Source organism: Leucoraja erinacea, chromosome 33, assembly GCF_028641065.1.
Source record: "Leucoraja erinacea ecotype New England chromosome 33, Leri_hhj_1, whole genome shotgun sequence".
Classification (NCBI taxonomy): domain Eukaryota; kingdom Metazoa; phylum Chordata; class Chondrichthyes; order Rajiformes; family Rajidae; genus Leucoraja; species Leucoraja erinaceus.
The window spans coordinates 11,435,592-11,448,366 of NC_073409.1; the positions used below are offsets into that span (position 1 = coordinate 11,435,592).

The window sequence follows — 12,775 nt, forward strand, 5'->3', positions numbered from 1 at the left end:
ATAAAACCAAAGTCAAAGGGTTTTAGTCAGACAAGGGAAGACATTTTCCCACTGACTGAATAGATTAAGGAGGGCGAAAAGAAGAGCTGTGATTATTGAGTGCAAAAAGGTCAACTGTCTGTAACCTTAGTGCAAACAAACTGATAACTTTCAAAGTGACTAATGATTTCTGAAAACATATGGCCATACTGTCATTTAAACACGTCAAAAGATAAATGAAAATCAAGCAAAAATGACAACCGACAAAAAATAACAATACAAGAACAGATTATTGAAAACATTTGGGCATGAATATAGAAATAAAATTAGTTGCCAGAAATTACAAACATTGACTTTAAGATGCGACAACGTGCTTTATCCTAATCATAATGGCTGACAGAGCATAAACAAGATTTATATTTGCATTCTCAATGGAAGATACAAAAACCTGACAACAGTGGAACGTGTCAACAAGAATGGGCAATCAAGCGTTTTACATTTAGGTAAAAAGATGTGTCATTTTAAGTTGCCAGAAATTCTACTCACCCCTGTTTGGAAGAGGAGTAAATGGAATAGTCTGTGAAAGCCGCATCAAATTATTCCTCTCAACAGCTGTAAAGAAAGACACACAGAGCACATCATTAGTCAAGTGAAACATCAGTTAAAGTAAACATGTATGAAGCTTAATGTTTAGTCACACTGACCTGAATAGTAGTAATTTACATCCAGTGCAGGTTTAAAAGGAGAACCAATCACTAAGAGGCAAAGGAGGGAAAAAGAGACATAGCACTTTTAAAATGAAACATAACAGTTCTTGCAAAAACAGTGATGGTTTACTATTATAAATACGAGTCATATTTACACAAAGTAAAATAACTAAATTCCCCTGAAATTTTTAAATCTTTAAATGCTATTCATTTTGTTACAAAACAAAACAAAATGACCAGCCATATAAAAACTGTGCTTTGAGAAGCTGAAAATATCAATATCATCTTACCTCCCATTTTTCTTTGCCTTGCATGAGATTGATGAGCATTGTAAAAGTGTTGTGCTGAAAAAGATGGGAGAACAAGATCCTTAAACTCTCCCTACACAAAGCCAACAAAAGTAGATTTTCAAAACACAGATGGGTTTGGAACACATCAGAATTCCAAACAGCATTAAAGTCAATCACTTCACAAAATTATATTCTTCATGCACATCAGTATGTATTTCAGGACAACTGCAGAATAAATATGTTCACACAAGCTGCCACTATTCCAGAATAATGGAGGCTGGTGTTAACAACTATGACCATCATTAACAGGACTGCGTCAACCACTGATTTCAGGCATCTTGCTGGAAAGCTGACAATTTCTCAGTTGGTCTGCTCTTCTTTGACTGGCACAAGTATTTTCAAACATCCAAGAAGGATTTTAAATACTGAGAATACTGTTGCCCAACTTGCTGTGTACTTCAATTGTCCAGTTTTTAATTAAGGAGCCTTTAAATAAATATCTGATAAATAATCAGTTTGAAGTATGTAATAATACTTTGTCTACATAGGGAAAGTTAGTTAAGCAGAAAGCATTTTGTGAAGCTAATGAAAGAACAGGATTAGTGTATACGGAGAAATAAATCCAATTATGCCCTTGCAGCACAGCAAACTTAACAGGATCTGAAAAAAGTGAAAGCATTTTAATTATCAAAGGTTTATTGGGATTAGGTTTTACAACCAGAGTTTGATTATTGGCACAAGGCTCTGCATTCTTTTCCAAAACACTAACTAAAGCTCCATAAAGGTAAAAAAGTTGTCAGTTTAGCATTGTTAAACGCATGGAGTATGAATACAAAATAGCTTGGACACAAAATTACTAAGATTGGCCAAGATTACTAAATAAATGAGTCCTATCAATGCATAATCACAAAGCTGAGATTGGTAGCCCTGGAACAAAGTACTGGTGCTCACTACAACAACAGTGGAGTTATATTTTGAGACAGCTTCTTTAAAATCAAATGGTTTCAATAAAATGTATGTATTATGGAGATTCAATTAGCACATGTTGAATTCAAGTCTTACCACTTAAGGCATCTTCACCAGCAGCCCTGAAATGAAAAAATAAACAATTCATACTTGATCAAAAAGATTTAAAACCAGAATTAATTACTTACATGCCAAGTAAATTATTTAAACATGTAGCAAACTTTACCAAATAAGTTTTCATAATTAGCTAAATCTGTGTTGTGCTTATGCAGGGTTTAATGAGAGAAAGATAGATCAGCCATGACTGAATGGTAGAGTAGACTTGAAGGGCTGAATGACCTAATTCTGCTCCTACGATTTATAAATATTTGGGACAGTCGTTTCAAAAACTATTAATAATTGATAAAAAATATTAATAGGTATTAACGTAAATATAACATTTGTCATCCAAAGTAGCAATGAACAGAAATAGAAAAGGATTTAACTTCATTATATTCATATAATTTTATTCCCTATTATATTTTCACATTTTCTTATGAAATAGAAGATTATATGGAACAACCAAATCTATGCCAGCACTCAGCATTTTTTTGGTCTCGTTTTCAGCAATAACTTTTCTCCCACAGCCTTCCTGGATGCAGTCCTAACCTTCCAGTCTACCTCGGTGCACTATTCACACTTTTTGTTTTTTTGCACTTTCTCTGTAGCTGCAAAACTATATTCTGGATCGTTAATTTTTTCTTTTGCAAAACCTTTTGCATTCGGGTACAGTATGACCTGCCTGGATAACACACAACGTTATTCATTCTATTTTAGTTTACATGACAATAATAAACTAATACAAATACCAATTCTCCATGAAGACACTCATTGCCCACTGGTCTGCACCTGGACTATATCGCTTCAAATCATTCCTATTTAGGTACTTGTCTAAGTGTCTTTTCAATATTGTAACTGTACCCACCTGTTCCACTTCCTCTGGCAGCTTATTGTCCAAACCCATCATCTTCTGAATGAAGAAATTGCCCCACCGTTCCCTTTTAAAGCTCTCCCCTCTCACTTTAACACCTGCTAGGTTGCGACTCCCCTGCCATGGGAAAAGGCTGTCCCTCATATCATATACCTCTGTAAGATCACAGCCCAGCTTCTTACTTTTCAGGGGGGAAAAGACACACCCTATCCAGACTCTTCTGATAACTCGAACACTCCAGCCCCAGTAACATCCTCTTAAATCTATTTTGTGCCCTTTCCCATTTATAGCATTTCTAATGGAATAGAAATTTGTGCAGTCATCACCAACATGCTCACCTCTGACATTAAGATGGAAGGAAGATTATTGATGAAGAAGCTGAACACAGTTGGGTCAAGGAAGCGGCCCTGAGGAACCCCAGCAGTGATTCAATGAGTGATTGATCTCCAATAACCATGCCTTAATTTCTAGGAATCTATTAAATTCTATCCACTTACATTTGACTACTGGATGCAACAGATTTATCTTCCAGACGACCCTAAACCAAAATGGAAAAAATGAAGGTGCACATGAACACACTGATAAACATAATGTACAATATGCTTTAATGTCATTGTTCTCAGGCTGTGTGCACATCCAGTGCTTGGTAGAAAGTTAGTTCATGCTCTAGCTTGTAGATTAGAAGATTTAAAATCAGGAAGAATTTAATGTCAATAGTTCTTCCTGGAATGGAATTTGGCTACAACCTTATCACGTTCTTTACCTGGAAATTACTACTTTTACCTAAAGTCTGTTCATTTCATTTTTCAATTCTAATGAATATCTGATAAGTGATAACCATTTTTTTCCCTTTGCCAATGCTACCTGACCCGAGTTATCCTGTTTTTAATTCTAGTCCCTTTAAGGATGTTTTGGAAACAAACAAATCATTTCAGTAAAGCTCATCCTGATGGATACTCAAAACAGATATGTCAATTATTCAAAATTTTCTTGAACAAAATTTGCTCATTTGTAAGTGAAGATAAATTAACACTGAGGGCATCTTATTGTAAATTAACACTTTCCCATCACACTTTCCAGTAAATCTCAAACAGCCCAGTTTAGGATATTGCTCCTTGCTTTGGACTGAAAATAGCAGTCAAAAAGAGGCACAATACATGAAAAAATGAATGCTTCAAAGAAAGTCAGAGAGGAGAGCAGAGGCTTACAATGTTTGCAAGAATGTATTTGACTATTACTTTTCGTGGCAACTTGTTCCATATACCCACCACCTTCTGTGTGAAGAAATTGCTCCTTAGGTAATTTTTAAAGTTTTGCCCTCTCACCTTAAACCTACGCTCTTTATGACTCCCCTACCCTAGGGAAAGAACTGTCCATCAAGATTTTATACACCTCCGTAAAGGTCAACCTCCAGTCTCCTGCATTCCAGGGAAAAAAGACTTGACTAACAACTCAAATCCTTCAGACTTGATTAACATCCTCGTAAATCTTTTTTTGTACCCTTTCCAGTTTAATGACATCCTTCATGCAGCAGGGCGACCAAAACTGTACAGTACTCCATATGTGGCTTGCCCATGTCCTGTGAAGCTGAAACATGACATCCTAACCCCTGTACTCAATGCACTGACCAATGAAGACAAGCATGCCCAACAACTTCTTTACTACCCTGTCTGTCTACTTGCATTCCCACTTCAATGCACCATTAAAGGTATTTCTGAACTATAACACTGCCCTATCATTTACTGTGCAAATCTTACCCTGGCTTGTCATACCAAAATGATCTTTTATTTATCTCCCTTCATTGATATGATACAATTTGAATGACTGGAGGACATTGTATGAATTTGGGAAGTTAACACAGTTGGTCAAAACCATGTTGTAGCAAAATAAATATTTGCTTTATGAAACAAGTCAGGTACAGATTATACAATTTAGCAAGCAGGTTTTGGCAGCATGCAACCAGAATGAAGTAACATCCTTTTATTGAACGTTACCGGATTGCAGCAATATTTGTAGTAATGCTCATGGTAATTAGTGTGTTGTATTTAGTATAACATTATGCCAAGCAGAACAAACAGAATGGAGATATGTGAAAGACAAATGACCTGTTGACTATATAAACCAAGCTAGGGAACGGTTGCAGCATATAAAAGGGAATGAGGAGAGATAGGTAATGGAGGGATGCTTTTCTGACTGGATGTATATGACTAGTTAAGTACTACATGAAGTGGTGCCGAATCTTCTGTTGTTTAATATATATATATATATATACACATATACGTTAATGGCTTGGATGTGAATGTACGAAATACGACGAGTCCACAATGAGATGTAAATTGGTGTTTTTATGAATAGCAAGAAAAATTACCTCAGGCAACAGCAGGATATTGTGCAGAGCATTGGAAGTGGATGTTGTGCAGAGCATTGCAAATGGAATTTAATTCTGACAAATGCAAGGTGTTTCACTTTGGAAAGTCAAACAGTGGTAGAATATTTACAAAGGTAGAAATTATGATAACCAGAATGACCTTCAGTGTGCATGTCCATCATTGGTGGGAAGGGTGGTGTAGAAGGCATATGGCATGCCCTCTTCATAGATCAGGGAATAGAATACAAGAATTAGGGGATTACATTGCAATGTAACTCAACAGACTTGGAATATTATGTGCAGTTCCGGTCACCACACCATAGAAAGGATGTGATTGCACCAAAGAGAGTGAAGAGAAGATTCACCCGGGTGTTGCCTCGATTCGACTTTAATTATGGGGAGAGATTGCATAAACTGGCCTTGTCTTCCCTGAAGATTCACCTGGATGTTGCATCGATTCGACTTTAATTATGGGGAGAGATTGCATAAACTGGCCTTGTCTTCCCTGAAGCCACACGGATAGAAGGGGTCACCAAAGAGAGTGAAGAGAAGATTCACCTGTGGTGTTGCATCGATGACTTTAGGGGAGAGATTGCATAAACTGTGCCTTGTCTTCCACTGACCGGAGGCCCGGGGTCACCCAATAGAGGTACCGTTTTGCACCCGCTGTGCAGCCACCCGAGCCAATTTGTGCAGCCCAGGCCGTGCTGACCCGGGCCAGACTCCCCACACCCTGTGAAAGGAACTCTCCCCCCCCCCCCCCAGCGGCGCTGTCCTTTTACAGCCGCTGCCCATCAGCTGCCAGCAATGAGAGATAGACTTGGCTATCTTTCTTGGCTAACAACCTAACCTTCGGCCTCCAATACGCAGGTAAATTTTTGTGCCTTATTTTTGGGTAAAAAATAGCATCTTCATTGCCAGGAAATACGGTATATAAAATCATGAGCAGCATGGAAATGATGGACAGTCAGATTGGTTTTCCCTTTTGTACAAAGAAGAGGAGCAATTTCAGATAACACCTAGAATTCATCATCATGAAAACAGGTTAAGCAGTGTCCAAAGCGAAACAGAATTAAAGTTTTAACAAAGATTCTTCGTTGTATGACCCTTCTAGGCCTGTTGAAATGTTAACCACTTTGTTGTCAGTTCCTGCCTGAGCTATGAGTTGTTTCCGTGCATTTTTTAATTTCCAGCATCTTCAATTTTTTAATTTTCATCATCTTGTGTATTGATGGAGAACAATTAAAATAGATGGCATCAGTCAAGGAAAGGCCCAATAAAAACACAAGGATTCAAAACGTGCATCAAATAGAGGAGACTTGTGTGCCACATTGTAAAATCACAGGGTTTAAATGCTATTTTTAAACCACCCATGAACACACTTTAAAATGTTTACTTTTCAAAATTAATATTACATTACCAACATTATTCGATAACAAGCATAGCAATCAAACTGACCAGTAGAGAAGCTTTTGAATTCTCTCGATAGAATGTTACATCTTCAGCTGAGGCCCTGGTCCTGTCTTTACCACCCCTGCCTTGTACTGGTGAAACAAAAGAAACACATTAAAGTCTTTGCTGTAAAGACTATATCAGAAAGGCTTCAATGCTGTTTTAAGTATTTCCTCGTATTTGATTGCTGGCAGGAAGTGGAAGACAATTGTACAAATACATTGGGATATATCCAAATACATCACTTGCCAATAAAGTTCCTAATGTCAAAACAATTCAATGACTTTACAAATATAGTCCTACTAGGAATGGGGAAGTGCTAGATCTGATCCCAGAGATTGAAGCAGGGTAAATGGGTGTGCACTTTGGAAATAGTGACAATATTAAGTTCCAAAGTAGTAACGGAAAGGGATTGTCTAAATTGGGGCAAGGTCAAGTTCAATATCAATAGACCATACCTGGCAAACACAGACTGGTTGAAGTTAAATGCAGGTAAATAAACACTGGGGAACAGAGAGTCATGTACAAATGAAAAAGAAAGTTCAGGGTCAACATGTTCCAGTAAAGATTATGGGTAATAACGGCAAATGCAGGGAATCATGGATGTTAAGTAATAAAGAGTTTGAAAAATAAAAAAAAAGAGAAGCACATAGTGGATGAAAATGATGGAGACCCTTCAGGAGCATAGAGTGTAGTGGGGATGCTTACACAAAAATTAGGAGGGCAATGAAGGGTCTTGAAATATCACTGGCAGATAATGTTAAACAAAATCCCATGGTAATTTATAAATGCCTTAAGGATAACCAGGGGAGTGGAGCTCCTTAGCCTCCGTAGACGGAATCTGTGCATAGAGCAAGAGAAATGTGTGAGCGCACTGGAGAGCTTGCAGAGAATAAGCCAGATGTTGCCTGGAATGGAGCATCTCAGTTATAATGGATGAGGCTGGGCTTGTATTGGAGAAGAGCAGATAGAGGGGTTCTAATGAGAGATATTACAGTGCCGTCCATAATGTTTGGGACAAAGACCCATGATTTATTTATTTGCCTCTGTACTTCACAATTTGAGATTTGTAATAGAAAAAAAAAATCACATGTGGTTAAATTTACACTGTCAGATTTTATTGAAGGGTATTTTTTATACATTTTGGTTTCACCATGTAGAAATTACAGCTGTGTTTATACAGTCCCCCTATTTCAGGGCACCATAATGTTTGGGACACATGGCTTCACAGGTGTTTGTAATTGCTCAGGTGTGTTTAATTGTCTCCTTAAAGCAGGTATAAGAGAGCTCTCAGCACCTAGTCTTTCCTCCAGTCTTTCCATCACATTTGGAAACTTTTATTGCTGTTTATCAACATGAGGACCAAAGTTGTGCCAATGAAAGTCCAAGAAGCCATTATGAGACTGAGAAACAAGAATAAAACTGTTAGAAACATCAGCCAAACTTTAGGTTTACCAAAATGTTTGGAACATCATCAAGAAGAAAGAGAGCACACTAATCACAAAAAGACTGGCAGACCAAGGAATACCTCCACAGCTGATGACAGAAGAATTCTCTCTATAATAAAGAAAAATCCCCAAAAACCTATCCGACAGATCAGAAACACTCTTCAGGAGTCATGTGTGGATTTGTCAATGATCATTGTCCGCAGAAGACATCATGAACAGAAATACAGAGGCTACACTGCAAGATGCAAACCATTGGTTAGCCGCAAAAATAGCATGGCCAGGTTACAGTTTGCCAAGAAGTACTTAAAAGAGTAACCACAGTTCTGGAAAAACGGTCTTGTGGACAGATGAGACGAAGATTAACTTATATCAGAGGGATGGCAAGAGCAAAGTATGGAAGAGAGAAGGAACTGCCCAGGATCCAAAGCATACCACCTCATCTGTGAAACACAGTGGTGGGGGTGTTATGGCCTGAGCCTGTATGGCTGCTGAAGGTTCTGGCTCACTTATCATCATTGATGATACAACTGCTGATGGTAGTAGCATAATGAATTATGAAGTGTATAGACACATCCTATCTGCTCACGTTCAAACAAATGCCTCAAAACTCATTGACCGGCGGTCCATTCTACAGCAAGACAATGATCCCAAACCTACTGCTAAAGCAACAAAGAGTTTTTCAAAGCTAAAATATGGTCAATTCTTGAGTGGCCAGGTAAATCGCCCAATCTGAACCCAATTGAGCATGCCTTTTATATGCTGAAAGGAACACTGAAGGGGACTAGCCCCCAAAGCAAGCATTAGCTAAAGATGGCTGCAATACAGGCCTGGCAGAGGATCACCAGAGAAGACACCCAGCAACTGGTGATGTCCACGAATCGCAGACTTCAAGCAGCCATTGCTTGCAAAGAATATGCAACAAAATAATAAACATGACTACTTTCATTTATGACATTGCTGTGTCCCAAACATTATGGTGCCCTGAACTGGGATGACTATATATAAACACCGCTGTAATTTCTACATGGTGAAACCAAAATGTATAAATATGGCCTTTAAATCTGACAATGTGTACTTTAACCACGTGTTTTTTTCCAGTACAAATGTCAAATTGTGGAGTACAGACGTAAATAAATAAATGATGTGTCTTTGTCACAAACATTATGGAGGGCACTTATGAAACTATTCCCCTTGGCATGGGTATCTAAGACCAGAAGGCCTAAGTTTAAAGTAAGTAAGATGTTTAGAGGGGATATGAAGAAAAACAAATGTTGTAAAATCTAACCAACTGGGACTTGGAACACAATAGTACAGCACAGGAAAAGGCTCATCGGCCCATCGTGTAAATTATGCCAATTTGAACTAATCAGATCTGCCTGCTTAAAGCCCATATACCACCTCTTCCCTGCATGTTTTTGTATGTCTTATTTTTTTCTTAAATGTTGCTACAATATTTGTTTATCGCACATCTACCACCCTTTGTGTAACAAAAAACTACTTGCCTCTTAAATCTTTCAACTTTCATCCTCTCTTAAATTTTTGTTCACTAATATTTGTTACTTCCACTCTGGGAAAAAGACGTTATCAACTCTACCTATGTCTCTCAATGTTATATATTTTTAATCAGGTCTTTTTTTGCCATCCTAAGCTTCATCAAAAACAAACCAAGTTTGTCCAGCTTTTTGTTTCAGCTAATAGTCTCCAATCCAGGCAACATCTTGATGAATCCAGGCAACATCTTGACGAATCTCTTCAGCACCCATTCCAAAGTCTTCATATCTTTCAATAAAGCAGTGACCAGAATTCCTTAGATATGTCTAACCAAAGTTTTATCCAGCTGCGACATGACTTCCTGACTTTTATTTGGGGCTCCCCTAAACAAATGTGCAGAGCTGTCCAACTTAGAAATGACTTTCACGGCGAGCTTGAAACTTACAAGAGAATGCTTGAGCAGACGCAGTAGAAGTTAACTGACTGCCATGAAATTCCGCAAATCCAGCATAAGAATTCACTGTCCTCAAATGATAGTCACCATGGTGGGCACCCTAATAAAGAAATGAGATATTAATAACATTCAATGAACCTCAATACAAAAGGTAGAGTGTGTGAGGGGTGTGGGGAGGAGAGTGAGAAAAGGAAGTACAAATCAGTGTACCAAATCATGAATGGCTCCCACAGTTATTTTCTGGTCTTTGAATTTCAGCACTCCTCCAGTTCCTAACTTTGGCAGCTCCAATACATCTTTGTGGCCTGAAATATTTACATTTGAGATGAACAGAATTTACTTTATGGTTGCTAATAAACTGACAATACAAAAGAAAATGTTAGTAAAATACATGCAAATTTGAAACGTTTCCGATCTGACCTCGCACACCTAATCCCTACCACCACAGGTACAATTGATTGCAAAGTAATTGGAAATTGATACTTAAAATAGCAAACACTTTTTTGATATAAAATGTATTTTACAATTAGTTTTAAATTTAATATTGTAAATTTGCATGCTTCAATCCGTATACCCTTTCTAATTAAAGTAACTGATTTTTAATTCAAGACCAAGCAAAGGTCTTATCAATTCTATCTTATGGAAACCATTCAGATGTCAAATCTCGGGCCAGGTGGGGGATGGGGGAGGGAAAACCTTTTAAAATCTCTTACCCCGACGGATATGCGATTTTTATCTGTATCGCATCTCCGTCTGCACTGCGGCCTAACATCGAGGAGTTGGCGGCCTCTTGCTGGAAACCAACTTCGGGAGCTCCAACCACGGGAGCCTGCAGGACATACCATCGTGGAGCTCGCATTCTCTGGTTAGAGACTGACTTTGGGAGCTCCAAGCCGCAGGAGCTTCGACCGCCCGACGCGGGAGCTTTGATCGCCCCGACTTCAGATGGTTCCATTGCCCGACCACGGGAGAATAAAGAGGAAGAAGATTGGACTTTATTGCCTTCCATCAGTGAGGAATCCACTGTGGTGGATGTTTATTTTAACTTTTATGTAGTTGGGTGTCTTGTTGCTTTTTGTTTTGTATGGCTGTATGGTAATTTGAGTTTCACTGTACCTTAATTGGTACATGTGACAAACTGATCTTTGAAACTTTGAAGGAAGGAAACATTCAGAATTGCTAAAAGCAAGCATGGGTTTGAGGTACAAATCTGAGACATTTTAAGAGGATGTGGAAGTGTTACTGAACTGGGTAAAACAGAATGGAACAGTAGTGCCTTTTTCAAGCAACATAGATATAGGAAAAAGGGCAATAAAACCAAGGAGAGTCCCAAGCAGTGCACCAACAGTGAAGTCACCTGCAACCAACAGAAGTCCCGTAAAGTTAGTGGTACAGGAGCTCAAACCTCTAAATTGGGTTTTGTTCCACAGGTCACTCAGATGTCCTGAACAGTTCCCAATATTGATATGTTGATTTTGCAATTCGATAGCCTGCATGAAGCAATCGTCCAAATTTCTTTGCTCTTTTCTGTATTTTTCATGGGTCTCTTTACTGGATATGGTGGCTGAAGTCAACTCGCCTGTTTGCAGAGGTCCATTCTTTTCGAATTGGTTCTCAAAGTAGTGCATGGCACTTGGGTCACATTCAGTGCTTCGGTCATTATTATTATCAGTGTCTGTGCTACTCTCAGTATCAATGAATGCATGATTAAGATATCCTTCAGTCTCATAGCAAGGTGTAGTACGATTACTGCAACAGAAGCTGCAAGCAGGATGAGAAGGGCAGTAGCAAATTTCTTCAGGTAAAGCACAAACAACTTCACTATACTTACCAACAAAGGCCCCAAATTCAATAGAACTCCCGTCAGCATCTACACCAGTTTTAATTGAATCGACCGAATCTGGCACAAGCTCCAATTGACTTGAACCGCTTGGCTGAGATGGGGTACTAACAAAAAATTTGGCAGATGGGGAGGAGAGATTTGGTATGCTATGGAATGACTGTCCTGGTTTCTGGTCATTGGTCAAAGACTGAGTTTTCCCAAGGCCAACATGGCTTCTATGCCTAAGTTCAGAGAGCTCTGCTGCTTTTGGTAATAAGGCACAGCCGGAGGAACCAGCCTCTTGAAAATTCTGTTCATTTTGTTGGGAACCTGGAAGTAATTCCTGACCAAATTTTCTGCACACCTCCTTTGGGGAAGAGTTAACATATTCTTGAAGAAAACCATCCGTACAGATAGAATTGCCAGTGTTAATTCCTCGCTGAGGAAAAGAAGAGCCAAAATATCTTCCAATGCTGTGCTTCTTCAACGAAGTTTTAAGTGGGACATCAGAAACATTTTCTCCCAGATTTTTTGAAATGCTGAGTTCACGAGTAATTTCATTGTGCACCTCTGTGGCCTCCGAAGCTTTTTGAGCAGTCAGTGCTTTCAATGTATCCACTGTAAGAGCTGACAAGTCCTGCAAGTGCCCTATTTGACTGTCCAATGTTTGCAATGAACGCTTTATATAATTTACTCGATCACCTACTTCTTTTAATTGGATGGACATATTTTCAACTCTAAATAGAAAAGAGAAGAAAAGTCTTCATTACTTCACATTAAATAAATGAAGATCACAAAATGTCTCGGATATACAAACTGTATTTATAC

At 38.5% G+C, this 12,775-nt stretch overlaps 1 protein-coding gene across 1 annotated transcript in view; it reads right to left on the reverse strand.

Annotated features, from left to right (window-relative positions):
* Positions 1 to 12,775, reverse strand: part of trpm7 (transient receptor potential cation channel, subfamily M, member 7) — an 89,227-nt gene that overhangs the window by 13,605 nt on the left and 62,847 nt on the right. The window contains exons 27-35 of the mRNA XM_055661319.1: positions 11,531 to 12,684; positions 10,336 to 10,430; positions 10,117 to 10,225; positions 6,739 to 6,824; positions 3,410 to 3,450; positions 2,039 to 2,064; positions 977 to 1,030; positions 684 to 734; positions 526 to 591 (exon numbers count right to left, since the gene is read on the reverse strand). Of these exons, the coding sequence (XP_055517294.1) occupies positions 526 to 591; positions 684 to 734; positions 977 to 1,030; positions 2,039 to 2,064; positions 3,410 to 3,450; positions 6,739 to 6,824; positions 10,117 to 10,225; positions 10,336 to 10,430; positions 11,531 to 12,684 (1,682 nt within the window). The remainder of the gene's footprint in view (positions 1 to 525; positions 592 to 683; positions 735 to 976; positions 1,031 to 2,038; positions 2,065 to 3,409; positions 3,451 to 6,738; positions 6,825 to 10,116; positions 10,226 to 10,335; positions 10,431 to 11,530; positions 12,685 to 12,775) is intronic.